This window comes from Colobus angolensis, unplaced genomic scaffold (assembly GCF_000951035.1).
Source record: "Colobus angolensis palliatus isolate OR3802 unplaced genomic scaffold, Cang.pa_1.0 Scaffold215, whole genome shotgun sequence".
In the NCBI taxonomy this organism is placed as follows: Eukaryota; Metazoa; Chordata; class Mammalia; order Primates; family Cercopithecidae; genus Colobus; species Colobus angolensis.
In genome coordinates this window covers 5,143,649-5,170,655 of record NW_012115322.1, presented here as the reverse complement: position 1 = coordinate 5,170,655, position 27,007 = coordinate 5,143,649, and the positions used below count along the sequence as shown (strand labels likewise).

General features: G+C 35.0%; 2 protein-coding genes across 6 annotated transcripts in view; one reads left to right on the top strand and one right to left on the bottom strand.

The window, feature by feature from the left end:
• The window catches only part of ACVR2A (activin A receptor, type IIA), an 87,835-nt gene extending 79,219 nt beyond the window's left edge, over positions 1-8,616 (top strand). The window contains exons 9-11 of one of the 2 annotated variants that reach the window (XM_011943078.1): positions 737-875; positions 3,815-3,945; positions 4,885-8,616. In XM_011943078.1, coding sequence (XP_011798468.1) covers positions 737-875; positions 3,815-3,945; positions 4,885-5,079 — 465 coding nt within the window. In that variant the 3' untranslated portion in view covers positions 5,080-8,616. The remainder of the gene's footprint in view (positions 1-736; positions 876-3,814; positions 3,946-4,884) is intronic. The other variant, XM_011943077.1, reaches the window with a different exon arrangement.
• Positions 8,617-11,381: 2,765 nt separating this feature from the next.
• ORC4 (origin recognition complex, subunit 4) overlaps positions 11,382-27,007 on the bottom strand; it is an 86,545-nt gene continuing 70,919 nt past the window's right edge. For all 4 annotated transcript variants that reach the window (XM_011943071.1, XM_011943073.1, XM_011943072.1 and 1 more), the window contains 6 exons: positions 24,386-24,559; positions 19,417-19,503; positions 15,256-15,364; positions 14,361-14,456; positions 14,209-14,276; positions 11,382-11,798 (listed from right to left, as the gene is read on the bottom strand). In XM_011943071.1, coding sequence (XP_011798461.1) covers positions 11,610-11,798; positions 14,209-14,276; positions 14,361-14,456; positions 15,256-15,364; positions 19,417-19,503; positions 24,386-24,559 — 723 coding nt within the window. In that variant the 3' untranslated portion in view covers positions 11,382-11,609. The remainder of the gene's footprint in view (positions 11,799-14,208; positions 14,277-14,360; positions 14,457-15,255; positions 15,365-19,416; positions 19,504-24,385; positions 24,560-27,007) is intronic.

Below are 27,007 nucleotides of genomic sequence, written 5' to 3'. Positions count from 1 at the left end.
TTGCATAAATTGCCCAACTTTTAGTCTAGAGTAGAGATTATAGCCACCTAAGGATGGAGCTTTGTGGATGTACCAATATCTAGACTGTTCTCTAGTTCTGATATATCACAAGTATGTTGTGATGTACCCAGCTATCTCACAAATATTTTTAAGCATTCATATATGAATGTTGTCAAGCACCAACCAAAGCTAGCTGTACTAGCTTAGTAACCATAGTTACAGTACTAAGAAATACCAAATTGTTGGGGACAGATATAAATAAAGGACTCCAAGACAGAAGAATTTATGAATAAACAAATACATAGATTTTGTACAGATAGAACTTTTTAATGTCAGTGTGTCCTTTACTTAGCTAATTCTTTTTACAACATTAGTTTTTTTTAATACAGAGAAAAGGCCTCAAAAAAGTTTTTTTTTAAAGCTACATTTCAAACAGTATGCAAAGGTAAAATTGAAAAGTATGCAGCATCCTTCTCCCAGCTGACCATCGGTTCAGTTTCTTGTGATTACATCCAGAAAGGGGAACATAAAAACTTCTAAGTCTGTACCAGCATAATGTCTGTTTGATGCATTTTTTAAGTATACGCAGAAGGATCTTACTATTTATACGCTATAGGCTGGTATACCTTACCCTGGTAATAGACCACATTTGTTTTTGATTCATCTTACAAAATCATACAGTGTTAGTTCATAAAGTTAATGAATGAGTACTCTTTGCTTTTAACATCTTTTTCAGGTTGGTACCCGGAGGTATATGGCTCCAGAGGTATTAGAGGGTGCTATAAACTTCCAAAGGGATGCATTTTTGAGGATAGATATGTACGCCATGGGATTAGTCCTATGGGAACTGGCTTCTCGCTGTACTGCTGCAGATGGTAAGGGAAAAAATATTTTTAAAAAAGATATATATGCCTACCACACATGTATGAAAAGGGATGATACACTCCAAGGTAATATTTTAAAGTATAGTTTTTTTTTTTTTAATTGACTCCAAGAGGTGGTAGAGAATTCAGGAGGCAGAGGAGCAGAGTGTGGGGTAGGACAGGAAAGGAATTGCTATGTATTGATTCTTTACTAGCTATGTTACTGGACACTTCACATACCTTAAGGTTATTTCCTAAAAGAGCTTCAGAGGTAGTTATTATGCTTTACATATGAAGAAATTGAGATGCAGAGAAATTAAGTAGTTTGCCTACTTTAGCCTCAAACTGGTAAATGATGAAACCTAGATTTGAAACTCTGATCCAGACATAGGGAGAGGTCTGCTTTAAGGTCGTATGGGTCCTGCCTCCCAGGTTAAAGGGTTTCTATTACTTGTTCTTGTTACTGAAGTCCATGTTAAGTCTTATAGATATTTGCTTTTATTTATTTATTTTTCTGGGTAAACTTTCAGACGATAATCTTAGTGTGACAGAACTATAGCGTTTCAAGCACTCTCTCTTTAGTATTCCTTCATAAGGTCTTTACTCTGTCTTCAAGTATGTTGCAGCGTTTTTTGTTTTGAATAATATAAGGCAAACTTGCCGACTGCTAAACTCCTAAACAGATGTAAATGAGCTTGATCTGTTTATTAAGTTTTAATTTATAATTGTCTAAAACCTTCCTGTGATTGTCAAAGACCATAGGAGAAATTGTGAATATTTTAAGTTATAACCAACGTAACCTATGTTACTAACAATATTTTATTTTCTGAGTACTGTAATAGGCTCTCATTGTAGGACAGGTTGCCAGTGGAATATGAAATTCAATATGGGGTACTATTAAAGGGAATTTAATAGAGCGCTCAGAAATGGGCACATAGTCTATAGGCATTCTCCCGGGATTGAGGGATTGGCTTGGGAGTCAGTGCTAAACCTATGAAAAGTTGAAGCAATTTGGGAATAATTTTAGAAGTCTTTAGGAAGAAGAGTAAGAATTCAGACTATTTTGACTCAAAGTGGAAGAGGAATTACATTTATGATGTACATTTATGGAAGCAGAAGTAGGTTAGATGGCAGATGTTATAGGAAAATATATTTTATAAGAACTTGATTAATATGAACTCTCCATAGCAAATCATTGGATTAAGTAATTTAGGAGACACAAGACCCTCTTCTCAAGTAATATACAGTTTAGTTAGGGCAATAAAATATATCCTGGACAATTAAATCTAGAGTAAGCTAAGTGTGAGTTGTCTAGCCCATTCCCCAGTACTGCATAGGTATTCAGTAAATGTTTCTGGATGAGCGCAATACTTAAGAAATACAAGCATATGTTTTAGGAGTTTAGGGGAGAAATTGCTTTGTTTATGGGGAAGAGGAGTTATCCGAGAAGTTCTTTTGGAAAAAGAAAAGGCTAGATACTGATTTTTCTTAAATACCATGAAATAATTTCAGAGTCAGGCATTTCTGACTCTTATGTCAGAACCCAGCTCTTTAGTCAGAAATTGGGGTAGAGAGGATAGTGTGAGCATTAATTGCTAAAGTAGGTGCTTTCACATTTGTTGATGGTTACTTGTTTGTTAAATGAAGTAGTTCTCAAACTTTAATGTGGCATACCAGATTCTTAGGAATCTTGTTAAAATTTAGATTCTGACTCAGTAGGTCTGGGTTGAAGCCTGAGAGTCTACATTTCTTAAAAACTAAGCTACCAGTTGACAGCAGTGTTGCTGGCCTGTAGACCACATAAGTGTTGGTTGAATAGACACCTTAGAATGTCAGTACTCTGTCACTGGAAGTGCTCAAGCAGAGACCAACTGTCCGGCCATAAAGAATTCTTATATTTGAAGAGGAGTAAGTTAGATGATCCCTTTATGATTCATTGTATTCTATCCAGGAGTATTTACTGCATTTCAAGAGCTTCACAAAATTTGTGTTTATTTACACATACAGCTGGTCACTGATACTGCTCAGTGGTGAACTGTGTCTGTCAAAGGAAGGCAATCTAGCAATTAAAACCACAGACTTCAGAGTTATTCAGAGAGTTGGGTTCAATTCCAGCTCTACCGTTTAACAGCTGTATGTCTTTGTGCAAATTATGTAACTTTTCTGAGCTGCTTATAAGGTAAATAGAGGTAGTGCCATCTTAACCCTGTGAAGTAAGTAAGATATGTAAAGTTCCTGATCGGGATAGGTGCTCACTGGATATTAGTTATTATTAACTCTTAAATATAATTTTCTATTTATCTGAGTAGGCCTAAGAAAAAAGGAATTATTTATATTGTTTAATCTTGTCTATGAAGGCATATCCTGACTTCTTGGAACCCCTAGTTGGAGAGCCTGTTTGTGATTTTCTAAAAAATAAACGTACTTTTTGGCAGCGGTTGTGAGGGAGTATAGAGAAGAGGTATGACTCTGAGGTGCATAATTCCTCATGTGGGGCATGCAGGGGGGTTGGATATGCCATAGAATAAGCATGGTTATAATACATTGAACCTAGAGCCTCCGGAGATGGAAGCACCGCTGTTAACATTCTGGTCTGAACTGTAAGGATTGAGTACCGTAAAGGGATATTATATAACCTTAATTTACAAATACTGATTGTTCCTTATGTCCTCTATGCAGATGGAAATAGGCATCCTTTATACCTAGATAAGAAAGCTCCTTATACAATCTTTAAGGGAATTACATGCCAAATTATAGACCTTTTCATTTCTCATATGTTAGTTTGGTCACACTATGGTATAAGTACAGTTGAGAATCTGTTTCTTTTCTGTCCTCATAGCATGTAAACAGTTGGGAAAAGGTGACAGAGTATATTTTAGAAAGTTTGTACCAGTTTGAAAGTCAGGAGGATTTTAATGAAAATGATTTATTTTTCTTTTCTTACTTTTCAGGACCTGTAGATGAATACATGTTGCCATTTGAGGAGGAAATTGGCCAGCATCCATCTCTTGAAGACATGCAGGAAGTTGTTGTGCATAAAAAAAAGAGGCCTGTTTTAAGAGATTATTGGCAGAAACATGCTGTAAGTTATCCAGTTAGCTTTTCATTTGAAATTCCAATAAAACACTTTTCAGAGGAATTATTTATCTCTGCACATTTCTCTTTCTTCAAGTATTTTCTGGGAGGTGATCTTCAAACAGGATATTCTAGAGTTCTGGATGCAGAATTAGGGCTATGTCTGTATACCCCTGAAGGTGATTGTAAACTTATGGAGCTTTAGAGGGCTTTTGTCTCAATGGTCCTGCACAGAAGAGTGTGTCATCTAGTTTCCCAGGGAAAAGGCATGCCAGACTCGGAACCTGTGGATAGTTGGGTAACTTTGCTGATGGCCACTTCCAATATGATAACATTTTAGAAAGTTTATGAAGCACCAGGTTTTCTCCTCTCTATGGGAGTTTGTTGTGGCCTTTTGATTTCACCTTAGAGAAGACTTTCAAGTCTTAAGAGTGCTTTAAAACTAGAGACCAGGCACACAACAGTATTGCCTGGTTATTTTGGTCTAAATATATAGGTATAACTAGAAACATGGCTAAAACCAGGTAGATAAATCTCAAAAGGGGCTTTCTGCTCTTCTGTTTAATTGTAAGATAGAAATGCTGATATTAACTAAGAAAATAATAAAAATGGTTAGGTCCCCCTTTATCCTTGATTTTTGAGTCCATTTGAAGGGTTAGCATTGAAATGACCTGGTTTGTGAACAAGGGATAGAGTTTTGTTTGTTTGCTTGTTTTGGCGTTAAAAAAAAAATTCCTGTTGTGATAATCTCATGCTTAAAAAGAAAAAAAAAAAGTTCTCTTTATGCTTTTCTTCATGATTCTGCGCATGGTATTCAATAAAAGTGACTGTTGACAGAAACTTCTTTGACCCAGAAAACTAGCCATTTCTTCATGAAAATTTTATTCTATTTCCTAATAGGAAACAAAAATTGCTGTGGCGTTTGAGTATGTTTTTCTCCTTTTAGGGAATGGCAATGCTCTGTGAAACCATTGAAGAATGTTGGGATCACGACGCAGAAGCCAGGTTATCAGCTGGATGTGTAGGTGAAAGAATTACCCAGATGCAGAGACTAACAAATATTATTACCACAGAGGACATTGTAACAGTGGTCACAATGGTGACAAATGTTGACTTTCCTCCCAAAGAATCTAGTCTATGATGGTTGCGCCATCTGTGCACACTAAGAAATGGGACTCTGAACTGGAGCTGCTAAGCTAACGTAACTGCTTACAGTTTATTCTGTGTAAAATGAGTAGGATGTCTCTTGGAAATGTTAAGAAAGAAGACCCTTTGTTGAAAAACGTTGCTCTGGGAGACTTACTGCATTGCTGACAGCACAGATGTGAAGGACGTGAGACTAAGAGAAACCTTGCAAACTCTATAAAGAAACTTTTGAAAAAGTGTACATGAAGAATGTAGCCCTCTCCAAATCAAGGATCTTTTGGACCTGGCTAATGGAGTGTTTGAAAACTGACATCAGATTTCTTAATGTCTGTCAGAAGACACTAATTCCTTAAATGAACTACTGCTATTTTTTTTAAATCAAAAACTTCATTTCAGATTTTAAAAAGGGTAACTTGTTTTTATTGCATTTGCTGTTGTTGTTTCTATAAATGACTATTGTAATGCCAATATGACACAGCTTGTGAATGTTTAGTGTGCTGCTGTTCTGTGTACATAATGTCATCAAAGTGGGGTACAGTAAAGAGGCTTCCAAGCATTACTTTAACCTCCCTCAACAAGGTATACCTCAGTTCCACGGTTGCTAAATTATAAAATTGAAAACACTAACAAAATTTGAATAATAAATCAATCCATGTTTTGTAACAAATTCACTGTGTTATTTAAGGGAAAAAAGGTAAGCTATGCTTAGTGCCAACAGTTAAGTGGCCATTCGTAAAGCAGTGTTTTAGCATTTCTTGTGCTGGCTTGTAATGTGGGGAAAAAAGTGCTGTTTTTTGAAAAGATGGTGTCATTTCCCCCTTCTTCCCATGTTTTAAAGCCCCATCTTATATCCAGTTCCCAAAATTTGCATACTTACCTAAGTATTTTTTTTAGGTGTGCTGTGTTTGGGGAATATTTGAAACTTTAAAGCATGATATAAAATTTTTTTAAGTGAGCTGTGACACTGGAAAGCTCTTCATTTTGTCTTTTAAAGTAGAGTTTTTTCTATTTATATATGTAAAATTGTAGTGTATTTCTTTTCACCAAACAGTGTGTGGGACATTCTTTATCACTGTTTAGGATCACCTCAGGAAGTGTCGTTACCCAGAATTCCTCACTGTCTGCTTTGAGACTTGTAACTTTATCATTATACTTCTGCTTGGTGCCATCTTGTCAGAGTAATATTTGATGTCTGTGATATGTAAAGAATTATCCTAGGATAGAGATATTAAACTTTAAGCAGATTTCAGATGTTACTGCTTTAAAACAAATCAGGGATAACAAATTAAACATATAACTTAAAATATGCAATGACATTTAGAGGTAACCAATGTTGATATAGGTAACATAGCCTAGCCACCTCCCCAAAATTGCTTTTACAACTAACACTGATATTAATTTAGGATAGTTCATGCCTTATCCTTGCTAAGAAAATGGAATTGATGGTAGGCAGGTGCCAAAGTGCTTTTCAATACCATATTACGTTAGAATACAATTGGATTCTTCCTCAGATTTATACAGGCCAAAGTAAAACATTAATTTCCTGAATTTCCAGATTACCAATCAACAAATAGCCAGTATTATGCCATGTTATTTCTGTCAGGTCATTTTAAAATCCATACGTTAATTTTATAAAAGAATTTTTTACATGTCACTGTCAGGAGCTCACTGTGAATGTGTTGTCTTCAAATCGTTATTTAACCACACAGTACACTACATTTTACATATATGTATGTAATCTCTGGGAATAGTAAATTATGTTATTTATAAAAAATACATAGGTCAAGACTTTAAGCAGGGAGGAAAAGAAGAGTAATAGCGTCTGTGTGCCGCAGACCATTCAGAATTGTCACGCGTGTCCCCATGGTCTCATTGTATTCCTAGCAATTCCCTTTTCAATGTTGAGTTCATCTCTATTTCATAGAGTACTTGGTCTCTCCATTTCTTGATCTGGCTTTGCTTCCATTTAAAAACTAATCAAGAAGGGAAAATACTGAGAATGTGCATACAAGAAAATCATTAATTTCCTGAAGATGAATTTCTACCTGTTGTGAACATTCAACTTTCTTTTTAAAAGTTAAAAAAAATCAAAACAAAAATAAACAAGGGATATTATGATGAATGTTTGGCTTATGTGAGTACTAGAGATAAATTTTTTTAAAACCAGTTATTCACAATATAAAATGTTTTCAACTTAGAAAAAATTTTTAGAAATCCTGGGTATTGTATTTAACTGTAGCTAACCAATTTTAAAACTTGTATTCTTTTGAGAACTATGATTAATAGAAAAACTTTTTTATAAGCAGTAAAATAAGAATGTTCCAGTGACTACCTGTCCTTATACCTAGTCTTGTTAAAACTTTCTTTTGCAGGGTATTTAGTGTTTGGTTTACAGTCAGTGCAGAGTGGGCAAGTTAACAGGAAGTTTGAGCTAGAGATACTGGAAAAAAAAGAAAGATCAAAGAATGAGAAAAATGGTGATCCATTTTGGGGCAAACTGAAACCCCCCAAATAACTCTTTCCTCATGTGTATGGTGCTCCTCATGACTCGTCTTGTATTTTGCCTTTCTGATACCCATCAGAACTGCTGCTGCTCTAACTTATACTCTTTACCTTGCCCAGATCTCCGCGTAAGGAATGCTTTATGATCAACTTGCCATAGGACTGATGGATTAACCAGTGTTCAGCTTTATTTGAAGTCTATGCCCTGCACAGCTCTTGTATGTATTTTAGATGCTAGAAGTTTTTTTTAGCATGTGATGTGTGATTCTTGTTTGAATTCTAGGTACCTTGTGAATTCCAGAAAAAGAGACTGTGCCTCACGATTGTTAGTCCCATGAACTTGCAGTATCTTTCATGGTGATGTTTTGAAAATACAATCAGGAAAAAAACCAACACCTTTGGAATTTAAAATAGAATCATATCATGAAATTTAAAAAGAATCTCTTTGGTCGCGTTTCCTCACCTCTAAGTAACAGCTACATTTAAGTAAAATGCAGGTGGTAGGGAAAAAAAACCATGGCCAGATAGTTGTTTAGTGGAATAAACTGATTACTGGTCTTTTTTTTTTTTTTTTTTAAAGAAAGAAGCTTCATCACAGATACTTTCCAGTTTCTCTTTTTTACTTTTTTGAAAGATTACTTTTTAGGAACATTTGGTATGATAATGCATAAAATTACCAATTTGTGGGCAAAATGATACAAGTAGCATCTTGATTGAACATCATTTACCTCAGATATTCAACCAGCAGTACGTTTTTTATGCAGTCTCAACCCATATCCCATTTGTTACCTCTCAGAATATTGGTAAGCAGTTATTTTCGCTTTACTCTGTATTTCTTGTGTTTTGGGCACAGGTTATTGTACTACTGTCAAATCGTACTTGCTATTTTTTCTGCAAGTATTTAACAGAAAGCTTAAAATCCCCGTAAAACCCCACCTTGGATAAGTGATTGTTAAATATTGTACAAATAAAATGTATGCTATCCCCATTCCATCCCCAAGTTAAATAAAAAAAAATGAATATGGTATGATTTGCATATGCAGTTTTTCTTTAGCTATGTGTTCTTCAAGAGGGGAGTGGTAGCTTTGTAACTTATAGTGAGGCTTACACCTTTGACAACTGCAAGAATGAGGATAGTGGTGAGTGAAGGGAGATTTGTTAATTATGGTATTTCCCTGTCTAAACAGATTATATTCCCACTCAAGTATGTGTGTTGGTCCTGCCAGTATTAGGAAGCAGAGGCTTGTTGGCACTGTGTCACACAGTACACACGAATGGATTCTCAGATTTTCTAGGGTAAAGGTGAAGGACGGGGCAGCACTTAGATTACGGTGGTTTGAAAGAAACTGAATTGCTTTCTAAACCAGATGAGGCCGAGAATGCGAACCATGGTGAAATATGCATGGAAACTCTACAGAAAATACTGAAGTGTTTCTTACAGTGTTTTCTGCAAAACAGTGATTCGTTAGGACATGAATAGGTATTCCGTTTTCAACATATACAGCGTTATGATACAGTAAGTTTGGACCAAACAGGTATTCATTCCCCAGAGCCTTTCACGTGCATGAGAATCAGTCATTTTAACAAGAATTCTGTTTCTGGTGGGCCACTTGGAGGGAACACAGATGTAAAAAACACACTGAAATATTCCTCCTTCACCTGCTTTTCAGTCTGAGGTAGTCAGATTGAAAAGCAGTTCGTGCTTTTTTGGTTCTATTTTTCCTCCTCTAGTAAATGAAGAAAATACCTTGAAGCTATATGTATAAGTTTACATTATTCTTGAACCGCTTTTTAAACTAGGGTTTTTCAGACTTGTTTTTATTGATGACAATTTAAGCAATTTAAAAGATGAAGTTAGCTCAAAACTCTGGCAAATAGACTGTAGCTTTTTTGTATGAGGGAATATGGAAAGGCCAACAATCAACACTGCTCCTCCCCACAAAAATGCTTTGGGAATATAATAGGCATATACTTCATTGGTGTAACTTTTCCTAATGTATTTTCTGAATTTGCTTTTAACTGTTTCATGTTTACCTCAATTGGTACTTAGTCTTAATATCTGTGTACTTGGTTATTGATGGATCTTCTGTAGCTCTTACGTAGCCAGTGAGACAGATGAGGGCTGTCAGCTTTTAAGTAACATCTTAAGCTAATAAGAAATTGCAATCCTCAAGTCATTTCATGAGGCTGTTACCCTTTAAGACAAATAATACTTTCCTCAAATAGTTTAGAAAATTTTTAAAAGGGTCAGTTAGAGCATAAGTGTAAAATTCTTGCTTCTAGTATATAATAGTGATGTTACCATGTTAAGTATTTTGGTGAAATATCCCCTAAAAATGTGTAGACTATGGCATAGAATCAGTATGCAAGCATTAGCCTGAATGAGACTGCTGAAAAGTAAATGACAGGGCTCTGAATACTTAGAAGGTTTAACTTTTTGCAGGGAAGGAAAGGCTGTGTATGCAAAAGAATACGTTGTAACTACTGAAGAGCTACTTTTATGCACAGAAATTTTTTATTCCACTTTGTATCCAAGATTTCATTAAAACATTGTGCCTTAGAGCATACTTTAAAAACTATTTGGTAAGGAATCCACTGTCGAACTTCAGTTCAGGTTTTAATAGCACTGGCTTTGGTGTTAAACTGAGTTGAATTCCAAGCCTGCTGGCTATTCTCAGCATTGCCACTGCTGTGTTAGTTTTCTAATCTGTAAATAACAGTACCTACATCTCACAGGGCCTCTAACAGTTAAATGGATCGTCAGCTGCACAAGCATAGAGACAGTCTGTCTTTTGTAAACCTCCCATGCACACAGTAGGCAATCAAATATTCTTGAACAAATGAAGTCACTTAAGTGCTTATTAAATTTCATTTTAAATATATGCCTCTGTTAATTCATGGATCTTGGAACTTACTTAAAAGACAATGCTTTGACTGACATTTCCACATTGCTCAGGGATTTACTTTTTGATACAGGTTCGGTTAACATTGCCATACATGTCTCATTCCTTTTGGGAGTGCTTTTCCAGAAATCTCTGGTACAGTCACGTCACTTCATGATGAGGCTATGTTCTGAGAAATGTGTGTCTGGGTGATTTCATCATTGGATGAACATCACAGAGTGTACTTACACAAACCCTGATGGTATATAGTCTGTTAACACACCTAGGCTATACATACGTCCTAGCCTATTACTCTTAGGCTACAACGCTGTACAGAATGTTACTGTAATCATACTGTAGGCAACTGTAACACACTGGTAAACATTTGTATATTCAAACATAGAAAAGGTACAGTAAAAATATGGTATAATCTTACGAGACCACCCTCATATATACAATGTCACGGACCAAAATGTTATGTAGTGCCATGACTATACTTGTTAAGAAGGCAAATTCCAATCCTTTTGACCTATGGTAAGCTCAACAATCTGTAATTTTAGAAAATCCTACAAGGGATTCTGATGTGGATGGTATGAGTACCACATTTTGAGGTATCTAGAAGAAAAATCTTCAAACTCCTTGGCCTTTTCCTTCCATGTGAACCATCATCTGACTAAGCTGGTTAGTCTCCTGCACTAGAAAACCTGAGTCTGGGATAGAATCCAAAATTTGCATGTGGACAGGAAAAAACCCTGCAGCAAATCTACTGTACCAAAGGTTACTTATACTTCAGTTGTTACCATTGTTTTTTCACTCCTTTGGTTTAAGGTTTGTAAAGACATATCTAGCTGTTAGGTTGAAGTGAGCTCTTCAAATAGACCATTATATATATAAGTGTTAAAAAAGCACATGGTCTAGTCCCTGAAACAGTCATATTTTATTCTTCTGAACTGCTACTTACAAAGTAATCTCAATTACTGAAATAATAAAAGGCAAGACACAGCCAAGACAGTAGACATGCAAGTCTCACATAAATACAAAAATGTTTATAGAATGTTTAGTATTATCATGTTAAAGGACAATAGTTTTTCGTTCTCTACAGAAGTATGAATGAAATGGCAAAGTTGAAGACTGGTTATATTCATAACCAGCTCAGTGAGGATGTTGCCCACTGCCTCACATCTGTAGGACAGTTGGGATATTTCTGCAGAGCATTCATAATTTGAGTATTATCCAAAAGCAGTTTCATCAGCTGGTACTCTCTCTGTGAATTTCCTGAAGTTCTTTCCATGGGCTTTATTAATTCTAATTGTTGCAAGTGTTCAAAAGCCTAAAAGATGAAAGAAATAGTTTAGGTTGAATAGGAGAGGAAAATAACAACTCTCCTGTTCTCTCCCAGAGAACAGTTAGTGTTTTGGTCAGCTGCAGAACAGAGTACTGGGAAACAAACTAACAACTATCAATAGGACTAAAAAAACTCTCACAACCCCATAAAAACTCATATTATAATGCACACTTGTCCATATATTGTTGAATGTAAACACGGCAAACTTTAATTCAATATATACAATAACGGTTTTCTTCCTGGCCTCATTCTCTATCATAGTTCCTCCTAGTACTTTAATTACTAAAGTGTTTCCAGTTCTCTGTAAAAACCCAAGAATCAGATAAGACTTTCTGATCGATTACCTAAGCTACTCAGATTTGCATTTATATTTTGTCTGTCTCTACCTTTGCTTTGCTATGTAAAAAGTTAACAACTGTAACAAAGAGGGGGGCAGAAAAAGACCCTGGAGTCAACTAGGCATATTCAGCTGATCCTGTAAGTAAAGGATTCAACAGGGTGGTATGGACATGGAGAGGGGACAGGCTCCTGTTTCCTCTAAGAAGTCAGACTGAGACTGTCACAACATTCTTCCATTTTCCCCATCTTAGTAGGGCTCTTTCCTGTCTGCTTCCTCTTATCCTTAATATTCACGTATTATATCTTGTCTAACCTTCAGTGTTGTGTTAGGTACGTTATTAGGGTATGAAAAAAACTGAAACCATTAAATCATGATATACTAACCATTAAATAATGATACACTGAAATAGATTCCTGAGGATTCTATTATATTCTTACAACTCACTGTAAAAAACATCACTGGAGCATATTCTCTATTTATCACATAAATTCTTCTGATAGAGAAACAGCTCAGATACCTTCATATCTGCAAATGAGAAAATACTGGAGGCTGCAGGTGTCAGAGCCAAATAGAACTGTGCAGATTTAAAACATTCCTAGATAGCAAAATACTTCATTATTGAAAATTCAGAAATGAGCAGCTACAAATTATTGAGAATTTAAATGCAGGCCGGGCGCGGTGGCTCAAGGCTGTAACCCCAGCACTTTGGGAGGCCGAGGTGGGCAGATCACAAGGTCAGGAGTTCAAGACCAGCCTGACCAACATGGTGAAACCCGGTCTCTACTAAGAATACAAAATCTAGTTGGGTATGGTGGTGCACGCCTGTAGTCCCAGCTATTCAGGAAGCCGAGGCAGGAGAATCGCTTAACTCGGGAGGCAGAGGTTGCAGTGAGCCAAGATTGCACCCACCACTGTACTCCAGCCTGGGGAACAGAAGGAGACTCCATCTCAAAAAACAAACAAAAAAACAAAAACAAAAAACCCCAAAAATTTAAATACTTGGGTAACCTTTCCATTTTCACAGCTCTTACAAAATAAAACTATTAGGGGAAAAAACCCTCCAGTATTGTAAAATACTTTTCCTGTTTCTTTGAAGAAATGGCAGTGCTCTGTACTCATTTTGTTGCTACAGGAAATGAAATTCTGATTACTAGGGCCTACAAGGGATGCCAATGGACTTGGGGATCCACTGTTTTAAAAAAATTTCTTACCTTAAAATCCTCAAGAGCTGCACTGTCCACACTAGGCTACTCAGCACTTCAATGGTGACTCAATTTTTATTTAAATTTAAAAATGGATACTTAATTCTATTAAAAAATTCTGAGCATGTTTAGAACAATTTCAAAATGTAAATTTACTTTCTCAGCTAAAAATTTCATGGAATCTAAACAGCAAGAATTTCCAGTGAATATTTAGGCCACTGAGATGTGCTTTGTAAGTATAAATGTACACCAAATGTTAAAGACTTAATTCAAAAGAATGTAAAATACTTTGTTTTTCTATGATTATAGAATGACACATTTTTGATATGTTGAATTAAATATATATAATTAAAATTATGCCTTTTTCTTACAGGTACTAGAAAATCTAAAACTACATTACGTGGCTCACATTATCTTTGTAGTGGACAATGGTAATCTACATGAAGTCCTGAAGTTGTAAAACTCATGACTCAGCCCCTAAATAATACTTTGTCTGTATCCCCTCACAGGCCAGTGAGATTTTGTCTTTTAAGTTTCTTAATGGCTCTTATTTTCATTTTTTTTCTCCTTTTACTGCTGAGATTATAAAAGCCAATCCTTGGGTTGGAAAGGCTGTATCACACACTATACTGCATCTGAATAGTTGTTTTCAGGATGCAAGTGCTATGAAGAGACAGCAGAGGGCAGTACACCTCCACAAACTAAAACAACTGGTCACTTCCTCAGATTTTTTCAAAATATTTCATTTTTAGATAACTGTTTTAAAAAAATCTCTATAATAATATTTAAAAATGAAAGTGCAATTTTAATACATAATCAAGTTGGATGTAAAAAATAGCAAACTAAATCTTACCTTCATGACAACAGGTTTTTCAAAATTATAAACAGAATGTGCTTTCCTTTGAACAAACTTCTGAAACTCTGGGTAGAAAGCAATGACAACATTATACCTTCAAATAAGCAGTGGAGAAGAGTCAGAAAAAAGCTACTTAAGTCTCATCTCACCATTATAGACCATTTGAAAATTAAATGGCTCTTCCTCATAGATGTCATTTAAATGTTTCATTGCTATTATAAGACAGATTTCCAAGACTGATAGACCTATAGTAAAAGGGAAAAAAACTATCAGCTTAATGACACATAAGACCGAAATAACTGTTCTCCAAATTGCTAAATACTTCATTATTGAAAATTCAGAAATGAGCAGCTACAAATTATTGAGAATTTAAATATAGTGAAAGATCTATGGTTTTGAGGGGTGAAGAAGGTCAAGATTCTAGATTTCAAATGTGTTCCAATCACTATTATCTAAATTTAAGTTACTTAACCTCCCTGAGCTTAGTTTTCCTTATCTGCAAAATAAGGATATTTTTAAACTTTTAGAAATGTCACAGAGATTAGTGACAATATTATCAAGCACTCACCATATGGCCCAGGTAAACAAAATAAACTTCAATTTTTATGTGACTTTAAATCACACAGGGCCTTTGGATAGGATTTATCCAGAGACGTCCTAAACTCCTGGAAATTATATCCAAATATATGTATTCCTTTTTTCCCCTGGAGAGGAAAAGGTTCATTACGTTTGCAAAAGGAAATAACGAACCCAAAATGGCTGAAACCCAGCGAATGCTCTTCAGTAGCTCTTGATACAATGATAACATCAGCAACATAGTCTTACCTGGATTTCCAATGTGGCAAAAGAGGCAGAGGGTCAATTTTTTTTTTCACTTTAAATGGGAGTGATAGTACCTTCAAAAGGACTAAGTTAAAGGCTATATGGATAGAAAAGTATTTTATAAAGTATTATGCCCATGTTTATTGTAATTTTAAAAACATTCCATTATCTAAATTCAAAGTTTTAAAAACCCCAATTTAAAAAATAAGGCTGGGCTCTTACCATGTACAATATTTGCTTTTGAGTCCATGCTACACAGCTGACTTGCTTCCATGAGGTCTACGGCAGTCATAAATGGGTGTGATGCTGTTACTCGATGTAAAGTAAGCATCTAGGGAAATGTGGATCAGAAAAACATGGGCATTTTGGAGATACTACTGTCCAAAACTTCTGAATTTGTACAGTCAATTCTTAAGGGAGAGTAAATATTAATGCTGAGGAAGGTATTCTCAAATTCAGTTCTATTAAAATACAGTATTTCAATTTGTGTGTCACATAACTGCAGATGTAAAGCATAAAAGTTTTTGCTGCTCTCTCTAGCCCATCCCACTTGCATAACTTGTTTACTTAATGCTCGGAAGAACAATATTTAAAGAGGAGTAGGTCAAGGAGAAGAAACTGAAAATAATTAAGAATACTTACTAATAAAAGCCCCAAACACAAGTCCAAAAGGCAGATCTATGCCTTACTTGTTAACTTTTTCACCACCCAATCACCCAGCCAGGTTAGTGTTAATTTAGATAGAAGTTAGCTGTTTTATGTTCAATTATACAAAAGAGAAAAAAAATAGCACATTTATACTCAGGAATAACTCCCCTTGAAAGCAGAGTCTACATCTCTTGTGCTGCTTCTTTAGTATCCAAAAATGAACAGAGGTCCTGGAGCAGAGCTGCTACTCAAGTATTTGAAGATTTCCTTTCTTCTTTATTTGTATTTTTCATAAAAGTTAAATTTGGTCATTTAGGATTAGAAGATTTACCAGATAAAAATGCATGACCTCTCGTTAAATTTCAATTTCGAATAAACAATAGTTTCTTAGTATAAGTATGTGCCATGCAATATTTGGGATATAATTATCCAAAAAACTCTCTCCTTCACCTTAACCAGGGTGCAAGGTGCCAATTGATTAGCTGGGCAAAGAGTCTGGCAATCCTTGTCCTTCATTCTCCTGCTGGTTGGGACCTAGATTGCCAGTGCTCCCTCTCTTTCTCTCTCCTTTCCTTTTTCCTTTAATTATGAATTTTGTTTAATTTTTATTTTTTAATTTCATTTTTCCATAAGTTATTGTCATATGGGTGGTATGGTATTTGGTTACATGAGTAAGTTGTTTAGTGGTGATTTGTGAGACTGGTGCATGCATCACTCGAGCAGTATATACTGCATCATATTTGTAGTCTTTTATCCCTCGCCCCACTGGAAAACAACGTGGAGATTCCTTAAAGAACTAAAAGTAGAAATACCATTTGATGCAGCAATCACACTACAGGGCATCTACTCAGAGGAAAAGAGGACATTATGTGAAAAAGATACTTGCACACGCATGTTTATAGCAGCACAAGTCACAACTGCAAAATCGTAGAACCAACCCAAATGCCCATCAATCAACAGGTGGATAAAGAAACTGTGGTATATATATACTGCGGAATACTACACAGTCATAAAAAGGAATGAACTAACAGGATTTGCAATGACCTGGATGAAACTGGAGACTATTATTCTAAGTGAAGTAACTCAGGAATGGAAAACCAAACATCGTATGTTTTCACTGATACGTGGGAGCTAAGCTATGAGGACACAAAGGCATAAGAAATTTTTTTTTAACACATACAAAGGCAACAGAGAATAATAAATTAAATATCCATGACTACTTTCCCTGCTTAAGAAAATGATCTTAGAGTCCATCTCCTCTGGATTGGACTCTACTCTTCCCCACATAAAACAACCAAGTATGTCTATACTATTAGGTTGGTGCAAAAGTAACTGCCATTTTTGGCACGGAAAGTAATGGTAACTTTTCACCAACCTAATACTGTATACTTCTACTACATATACATGTATTATACAACAGAGTAATTTTCAGCTTTTATATAAATATACCTTCACAACTCTCTTCACTGTGAGGTTTTATCCATGTTGAGGCAGTATCAATTCTGGTTTATTCTTTTTTTGTTATATTTCTCTGTATATACCCACAATTATTCATTTTCTAATTTCCTATTTACAGACATCTGTCATTTCTTTTTTTTCCCCAATTATAAACAAGACCGCAATAAACAACCTTGGACACGTCTTCCTGTGCATTAGGTAACCAGAGTTTCTCTAGTATAAGTATGTTTCTCTAGTTACCTAATTTGCTAAATTGCTCTCCAAAGCACTTACACATATTTACATTGGCAGCAGTGATAAATATTAAGTCACAGTCATGATACCATCAAGCATAACCTTTAACCCTGCCACTAGATTGGCAAGAAAAAAAGTTTAATTGTAGTATTTCTCTGGTTACTGGTGAGGCCGAAAATCTGTAATCTATAATGAGCTTCCATAGGAAGACAATGACAACCAATAATGGGATGAGCTAAGAATATGAGTAAGCAGCCCTCAAAGTAGAATCCCATATGACAAAAAACAAGTCATTATTTAATTAATTACTAGGAATTAAAAATTAATAGAAAAATGGCAGAACAATGGTCATTAATATTGACAGTATTGAGGCAGAGATATTTTCTTTGATGGAGATATATATATATACACACATACCTCCTCTAAAAATTACTAGTCCCCAAATTCCTTCATGATAAAGACAGTTGTTGCTGAAAATGGCAGTATGCTTTTGACAATAGAGGGAAAGTAAATAGGGATAAAAAGACTTAACTTTCCTCAGCAAAAACAGCAATGAGGAAAGAAAACTTGTATGTAAACATGGGTGAATCATACAGCCAAGTAGGACACAAACTTGAAGCCAGAGAGCTTCGGATTAAGTCCTGGCTTTGTTATCTACTAGTAATGTGACCTTGGACAAGTTATTAAGCTTTAAGGAGCCTCAATTTCTTTAGGGGTAAGAATAAAAAATAAGCTTATTCCAATGGTCAGACATAATATAGGTACTACTAGTATCTACAGTACTTGGCTCATATGCTGGTCAATAAATGGTAGCTACTATCATTATTATTCTATTATTATTATTAAAAATGACCTTTCTGTAAAACCAAAACTAGCTTCTCTTTCAAAGGTATCTGCCATAATTTTCTAGAAATATTAGACTAAAACCAAATTACTCTTAGTGAAGAAAGTTAATTTTCAGAACAATTAAGTACTTCTTGTTTGATACTGGTATTATGTAAGCTTAAGACATAATTACTTGGCAAAACATCATAACCAAGTAGGATTTATTCCAGGTATATAAGGCTGGTTCAACACTCAAAAATAATGTAATCAAATATATCAACAGGTTAAAGAGAAATATGATCATGTGAAACAATTAAGAACAAGCACTTGACAAAATCCAACACCCATTTATAATACACTCTCAGCAAGTTACAGATGAGGATTACCTCAACCTGATAATGAACATGTATTAAAAACCTATAGCTAACATCATACTTAATGGTAAAAGTTTCTTCCTAAGACTGAGAACAAGAAAAGATGTCCACTCTCACTGTTCTAATTCAACATAACACTGGAAATTCTAGTCACTACAGAAAAGCAAGGAAAGCAATAAAAGGCATACAGATTGGAAAGAAAAAAAAAGTCACTATTTGTGAAAAATGTAATGGTCTACATCAAAAGTCCCAAGGAATCTATTAAAAAACCTCCTAGAATAAGTGAGTTCAGCATAGACTATAAGATCAACACACACAAGTCAATCACATTTCTATATATTAAAGTGTATATATGTAATCAATCACATATTCTATATGTAATGAATATGTGGGAAACCAAAACTTCAAAACACCATTTACAATTGTTCTAACAGATTAAATACTGGTATACACATTAAATAAGTACATCATCTGTGTAGTAAGAGCTATAAAATGCTGATGAAAGTAATCAAACAAGAAATCAAATAAAAGGAGATATGAACCCTATTCAGAGATTGGAACATCAATGTAGTGTTCCAATGCATGTCGATTCTCCCAAAATTTACCTACAGGTTTAATCAATTCCCATAAAATCTTAATTATCTAGTGAAAGACAGAAAATGATACAAGTAGGCTGGGCACAGTGGCTGATGCCTGTAATGTCAGCACTTAGGGAGGCTGAGGTGGGAGGATGGCTTAAGGCCAGGAGTTCGTAATCAGTCTGGGCAACAAAGTGAGACCCCATCACTATCAAAAACAAAAACAAAAACAAAGCAACAAGCAATAAAACAAAACTAATACAAACCAATAGCATGTGTAATGACCGCAGGTTTTTGCTGATATTGAAATGCTTCTGTAGTACTTCTTGCACACTTCTATCTTCTGAGAGATACTAAGGGGCGGGGTGGGGGGGAAAAGCCAAAATTGAGGAACGATGTAGTTTAAAACCCAAATATAATCCTGTGCCTTACTGGTTGGTGTACCTTATTAATGCTATCTAATATTAATTCATTATTAAATAGATGTTGGTCTTATTTGTAGAACACTAAAACCAAAATAAAGTTTCCAGTCTACTGATTTTCTTATCCTGTTCTTTACATTAATTCAATAAACACAATGATAAAACAATCCTTGCTAACCTCAAATTCCTACTTGAATAAAGGAAACTACAGTAATACTAGTGAAATGAACAAAATGCAGCACAAAAACACAAGCGCATGAGTTACTGTACCTAGGGAAACAAGGTAAAGCACTACAAATAATGCTTAAACTGGATGAGACAAGAGATTTAAAAAAGAAGGAAGAGCATTCCAGTTACAGGGAACAGCATGAGTAGCAGGAAAATCATCACATATTGGCAGAAAATGAGTAGTCACGTAGTGGAGTTTCAGTTACTGGCAAAGTGAATGTACAAAAAGACGAAGGCAGAAAAACGTAATTGGAGGTAGCTGTCCAGACAAGAGGTAAGGAGGGTCTGAATTATCTGAGTGGTAATAAAGACAAAGAGAATTAAGACACTTATAGGAGATATATCTGGTAGAGAATTAACTGGTAGCAGAAGAGAAGGAAGGGTTTGAAAGGTAGAAGGTAAAAATCAAAGATAATCTATGAGAAACAAAATGGCCTGTGAAAAGTGAAATGTGGTCAAGAAATGAATATTGGATTATCAATATTTAAGTAGTAGGAGGGAAAAGAGAAAAACTAAGAAAGTAAGAAAAATACCAAAGACTGGAAGAGAATCTAAGACACAGCAGAGATCTAGAAAACAAGGGAAGAAAGTTTTAAGAGAGAAGTGGGGTTCAACAATATGAACTACTTTGTAAAATTAAGATATATTTGAGAAGAGGCTAATGGCTTTAGAAATTCAAAGGTCACCAGGGCCTTTTGAGAAAGCAGCATCTAAAGAGGCAAGTGACTGCAGTATATTAGGGTTGAATGGAAGGTGAGGAACATTGGCATTGAAGAAAGGATTAGATGAAAAGAGTAAATTCAGAGGTAGCAGAGTCAAGAAAGGCCTGGAAAAGATCGACATAATTTTTCAAAAATTATCTGCATGGAATAAGAATTCTTTTTCCTTAAAAAAACAAACAAACAAAAAACCCAGAAAACTAAGCATTTCTGTATTTTCTAGAGCTGTAATTACATGTCTTTACTTTGTCCACTTTAAGAAGACCAGATTCAGAAGTTCTAGTCTACTGGAATGACATTTTGTACTGTCAGGAAATACATTATTAATTATAGTTCCCACTCCCTTGCTATTGTTTCTAGTCTTCTCTTTGTATTTTAAAGGACTTCTGGTTACTATATATATCTTTTTCTATCACAAACAGGGTAGAATTTCCTTGGAAGTACACAGGGTGAACATAAGTAACTTTTGGAAATTAAAAAAAAAATTTGTTTAGCTTTTCCACAGTTTTAAAATTGAAATATGGAAGATATGTGGCTAAATATCACAGGCAAACTATAGTCTTTGCTTCTGTAATCTGTAACTTGTAAAAGTTGATGTGGTAAAATCGGAGCACTTAGGAAAACTAAAGAAAATCCACCTGGGACAAAACTGATTTAAGAAATTTTCTCTGCAAGAATCAATTATTTTTAAAACCTGTATTTGCCTCTCTTTGACATGATGCTTCAAAGGTTAATCTTCTATACTCTATCTTCCTACTTTATCTCTTTATTATTAGTTGTTTGACTCCAGTCCCCCCTCTTTCTAAAAGCTATCACCTTCTTGCTTCTATAATTACTTATTCTGCTTTTTAAAATGCCTACCTTATCTACATGAGCCATTTAAACAAACAAAAAAATTATCTAACGTCATTTATTATATTTTTAAATCCATCCTGATTCAAACACTATACCCTATTTGAGGATAAGGCTATTATCAACAACCACATGAGCTACAGTACTTTGGTAGATTTCATTTGAGGAGAATAAGGTATGATTCTTTTAAATGTTCTTTTTAAAGGATCCCTCTTATACTGCCATGCTAAGATAGAGTCTACTCTGCTTACTTATTTGACTCATTTGAAGTAGGGCTAAAACAAACCTTCAAATTAGGCAGGATATCAAGGTTCCATATTATCCTGAAGATATTTCGTCGATGAGATTCCATGTGTGACCTGTTATCTGTATCACTGCTATTGGCTTAATCTTGCCATTAAAAATAACTTCCTGGATAATCAGCACTAAGAGAAAGAATAGCTCCCTTAATGCAGCTACCACCCTACTCCACAAGGCAGGGACTCTGACCATGGTGCTGACAGATTTTTCAAGTGAAGCTCATTTTATTCACATACCAAAGAGAGGCATAAGATAATTAAGATAGGGGAAGAAAATATCAGAACTCAGAGACACAAACACCAGTGATGCTGGTTCTACTTAATGAAATGGACTATTAAGACTGTCAAAAAGATGACAGGGTAGTGCTCACATTCAGGGGATTTAAGGTCTGCAACAAAAGTCCAGAAAGTAGAGTAGTTACACTACTAACATATAGTTACCATTTCCTAAGTCATGCAGTTATACTTCTTCACCAGTAACTCCCAGCATCCTCTTTATTTATAGACCCACTTTGAGATGCTCGGAATGCAACATGGTTGGGAAGGACAGTGGATGGAAAATGCCACAATGCAACCTGGACCATGTAGTTATCTTAGGAAGATTAAGTATGTGCAGGTATGGAAAAAATAAGAGCCCATGTAAAGTACAGAAATTTAAATACTATGAAAGACTACATTTGAATCTCTAAAACAGCCACAAAAATATACTGGTGGAATAAGACAATCAGTTCAGGAGTTGTAGAAGATGAAAGTCTGTGAAGCACTAAAAAGTAGATCTAAACGCTGAAGATCCAGAGGTCTGGTCCACACCAGACCCTGGTAAGAGGGGACAATGTGGGAGTACCAACTACAAAGAAAGTGCTCCTAGAGATGGAATCCTATAATTAGAAATAGTATCAAAGACACTTGGCTCAGGTAATTGAACTATCCAAGTCTCAGGAATGATTAATTTGAGTGGAAGGGAGGATCCATACCTAATTATATCAAGGCATAGTATCTGAATTTTAAAGATAATGTCAGCTATTTTTACATACAATTATGTACAGTTGTATTAAGAAAAAGAACAAGGAATTATCCATCATAACAATGGGAAAAAGTAATATAAACATATGTAGGCTTTGAGTCCTTTATGTAAAAACAATATATTTAGCATGTATGTAAACTCTGCAATGTTATAGACCAAATAATTACTCCATAGTAGAAGGAAGGAGAATTGATATAGTCTTATGGGAAACTTCCACTGTTTATCATGTATTTTTTTGCACTGATTACATTTTGTTCAATAAACTTTTATGACTTTTTTAAAAAATGAAATGTGTCAAAATTAATAGTGCTTACATGAGCAGACTATATTTTATAATCAAAACAATAATCATTTAAAGAACAAACTAAATGCAAAATGCTTCCAATTTAGTATTAGTATGTAAGAATTCATGGTAAAAATACAATCTACTTGAGGTCGGGTGTGGTGGCTCACGCCTGTAATCCCAGCACTTTGGGAGGCTGAGGCAGGCGAATGACGAGGTCAGGAGATCGAGACCATTCTGGCTAACGCGGTGAAACCCCCTCTCTACTAAAAATACAAAAAATTAGCTGGGCATGGTGGCAGGTGCCTGTAGTCCCAGCTACTCAGGAGGCTGAGGCAGGCGAATGACGTAAACCCGGGAGGCGGAGCTGCAGTGAGCCGAGACTGCGCCACTGCACCCCAGCCTGGGCAACAGAGTTAGACTCCGTCTCAAAAAAAAAAAAAAAAATACAATCTACCACTACTGCTTTAAAATAAAACTATCTTTTTTATAGAGTCACTGAATACAGACTGTGTAATTCTATTCAAAGATCTAATTATCCTTACCAGTATTTTAATATTATCAATCAATTTTTCCCAATTCCTTCAGAGCCAGGGACTCTATATTATTTTCCACTCTCACGAGGCCAATATTTTTTGAGATTCTACCATAAGGGATTTATTCATTAACAATGTTTTTCAATTATGTTATTAAATACACATACACATGCATACTTCCTCCTTTCCCTTTGCCAACTGAAACTTCCTGACAGCATAAGATTAAAATGCTAGTGTGTTGAGAATATTTTAAGCACAGGTAAGTTTACAGTCTCAAAGGTGTGGCAAATTTTTAAAACAACGTATGAACCTGCCTTTGTATCTAAGATTCTCAGGTCCCCAGGGACTGTGAGATGTGATCACCTAATAGATAATATAACCGGAGGTGCCACAGTCTGTACTGCCTCTTAAGGCCCAACAAAATAAAAGCTGAAGTTGCTAATGAAAACTGGAAGAAAAAAAATCCCCCAGAATAGGTATGAATCACTAACATTTATTTATCATTATTTACTATTTATTATTATTGCTAAATATGTAAAATATATAAAGTAAATTATGCAAATTCCTTAATTAAATTATCTGAAATATAAACCACATATAGATAAAACTAAAGCCTCATTAAAATTTACTTCAAACTAATAACATAAATCCTAAAGCTTAACTGTGATGTTCTTTTGAGATAGAATTTAGCAGATATGACATTTCAACTGTTACAAGAAAATTTTTAAAAAGCATATAATTTGTATTCCTGTAGCTTTATCCCTCAGCAATATTAGAAACTTTGTGTTAATTTACTAATTTCTAAAATTTGTGTTTTAATTGCTTTAAATCATATAGCAAGGAACATTTAGCTTTACTGCCTTTTAAGTTACCTGAACATTTTCATTCCACTTCTCAGCAAAAAGCTTGTCTGGAAATTCTGCAGGTAGAGATAATTGTTCTTTAAATATTTTAACATACTGTGGAAAACCAAATGAATTCATTAAGTGTATCTGCCGGTGAGAAAATCTTGACTTCACTCTTTTTTCTAAGAGTTCCAGAATATCCTTAAAAACAAACAGAAATCTCTATAAGGAAGATGAAAATTTAAAAAAAAAAAACTGTACCAATATTAGAGGTATAAGTAAACTATCACCTATAATTAGTAATGTTTAGTCTATAATACATAATTAAACATTTAAAACATTTTATGCAAACTAAATAATCCCCCTCCAGGCATCTGCTGGCCTGGTGATGTCATGCCTTTTTCCTACTATGTTACTCTCAGCTAATCTGTAACATTCCAAGACCCAATATGATTGTTTTAAAAAACTGACTATATTGAATAGCTATATGTCACAGTAACAACAAGAGTGTCAGTAAGGAATTCTGTACATTCTATGAAGAACTGAGATTAAAAAATTAACAGCATGACAGGTACCAGAAACCAACATTAGGAGAGGAAAGTGCCAGAAATGCAACATGGCATTTGTAAGTTATCTTCCAGCTTTTTATTTTTATTTTTTATAGTAATGCTTTTAGACTTTATTTGTATTTGTACTATTTTTCCTTAGGAAGAAATCAGGAATCAAATTTACCATCAAAGAACACTAAAAACCAAAGGATAACTAATATGTACTGCTTGTAAGGACATACGAAGTGTTCTTAAATGAAGAAAATACTTCCACAAAACTGATAGGCATTCAAACTATCCAAGACATCAAAAGCACAATAGGTAAGTTAGGTCTTCCTAAGTCACATAAATTGCAGGAACTGTCATTCCTAAATCTCTTTTTAATATTGAACTTGAGCAATTTTTCAAAATATAGTACACAGTATAATGTATATAATATATATAATTTATATATGTATATATATCTACACATATAGTATAGTATAATATATATTACTTAAGTTACACTCCAAGGTATACAACCAAGACAAATGAAACCAGGTAACTACAAAAAAAGTGTTTGTGAATGTTTGCAGCAGTACTATTTTTAATAGCTTCAGAAATGTAAACCACCCAAATGTCCATCAACTGATGAATGGATAAACAAAGTGTGGTATATCTATACAACAGAATATTATTTGGCAATAAAAAGGAATAAAGGGCTGATATATGCTGTGACACAGATCAACCCTGAAAACATGTTAAAGAAGCCAGTCACACAAAACTATACGTTGTATGATTCAAAAATTACTATACAGTCAGAAAGTGGATTAGTAGATTAGTGGTTGCATAGGGCTGTGGAGGGAACAGGGGATTTGGGGTGATTGCTAAAAGGTATGTAGCTCTTAAATTGTGGTGATAAATGCACAACTCTATAAATAAAAACCCTGTTAACTGTATAATTTAAATGAGTGAACTGTATGGTATAAATTACATCTCAATAAAGCTGTTTTAAAAAGCCCCCACCCCCAAGTATGAACATGATGTCACTGTTGTTTACATTTCTTAAGCTATTAAAAATAATACCGCTGGCCGGGCACGGTGGCTCAAGCCTGTAATCCCAGCACTTTGGGAGGCCGAGATGGACGGATCACGAGGTCAGGAGATCAAGACCATCCTAGCTAACATGGTGAAACCCCGTCCCTACTAAAAAAATACAAAAAAACTAGCCGGGCGAGGTGGCAGGCGCCTGTAGTCCCAGCTACTCGGGAGGCTGAGGCAGGAGAATGGCGTGAACCTGGGAGGTGGAGCTTGCAGTGAGCTGAGATGCGGCCACTGCACTCCAGCCAAGGGCGACAGAGCGAGACTCCGTCTCAAAAAAAAAAAAAAAAAACTCTGCAAACATTCACATACACTTTTTTTTGTAGTTAACTGGTTTCATTTGTCTTGGTTGTATGCCTTGGAGTGTAACTTAAGTAATATATATTATTTAAGGAATTACAGCTAATATAACAATTATATTAGGGAAATATATTTTTAGAGAGCTCTTATTTCGTAAAAATACATTCTAAAACACTTACTGATAAAATGATACAATGCCTAGTTTTTGCCTCAGAATAACAGAGGAATTAAGGGAGATACTGAGGATAAATAAAACTAGTCTGTAGTAATTGAATCTTGGCAAGGAGTGGAGAAGGGAATTCAGGGCTCATTATTTATTCTTTCCTATGTATATTGTCAAAATGTTATAGAATAAAGTTTTTTAAAAGGGGAGTAGCTTAAGCCCAGAACTATACATTTCCACATCTAGCCAGACGACTTTCATAATACCTAGGTCAAGAAATCATGATATAGAGGAAAGAATTCAAGTGATCAAAATGGGATCATGGTTAGTTTGGGAAGGAGGACAGGAAAGACTAATAGCCTGAGGTAGGAGGCGCGAGGGTGAATAAAAAATTTTGAATGTTTTTATGAGGTCAAAGAAAAGTATAGTGCCAGCATGAGAATTAAAAGAGAAGAAAGGTTATATTCAAAGATTCAGATATTGCACATTTATTTTCTATCAAGAAAGAGTTCTAGGTCACCCATATGAGTAGACAGTAGAAGTAATAATCAATACAAG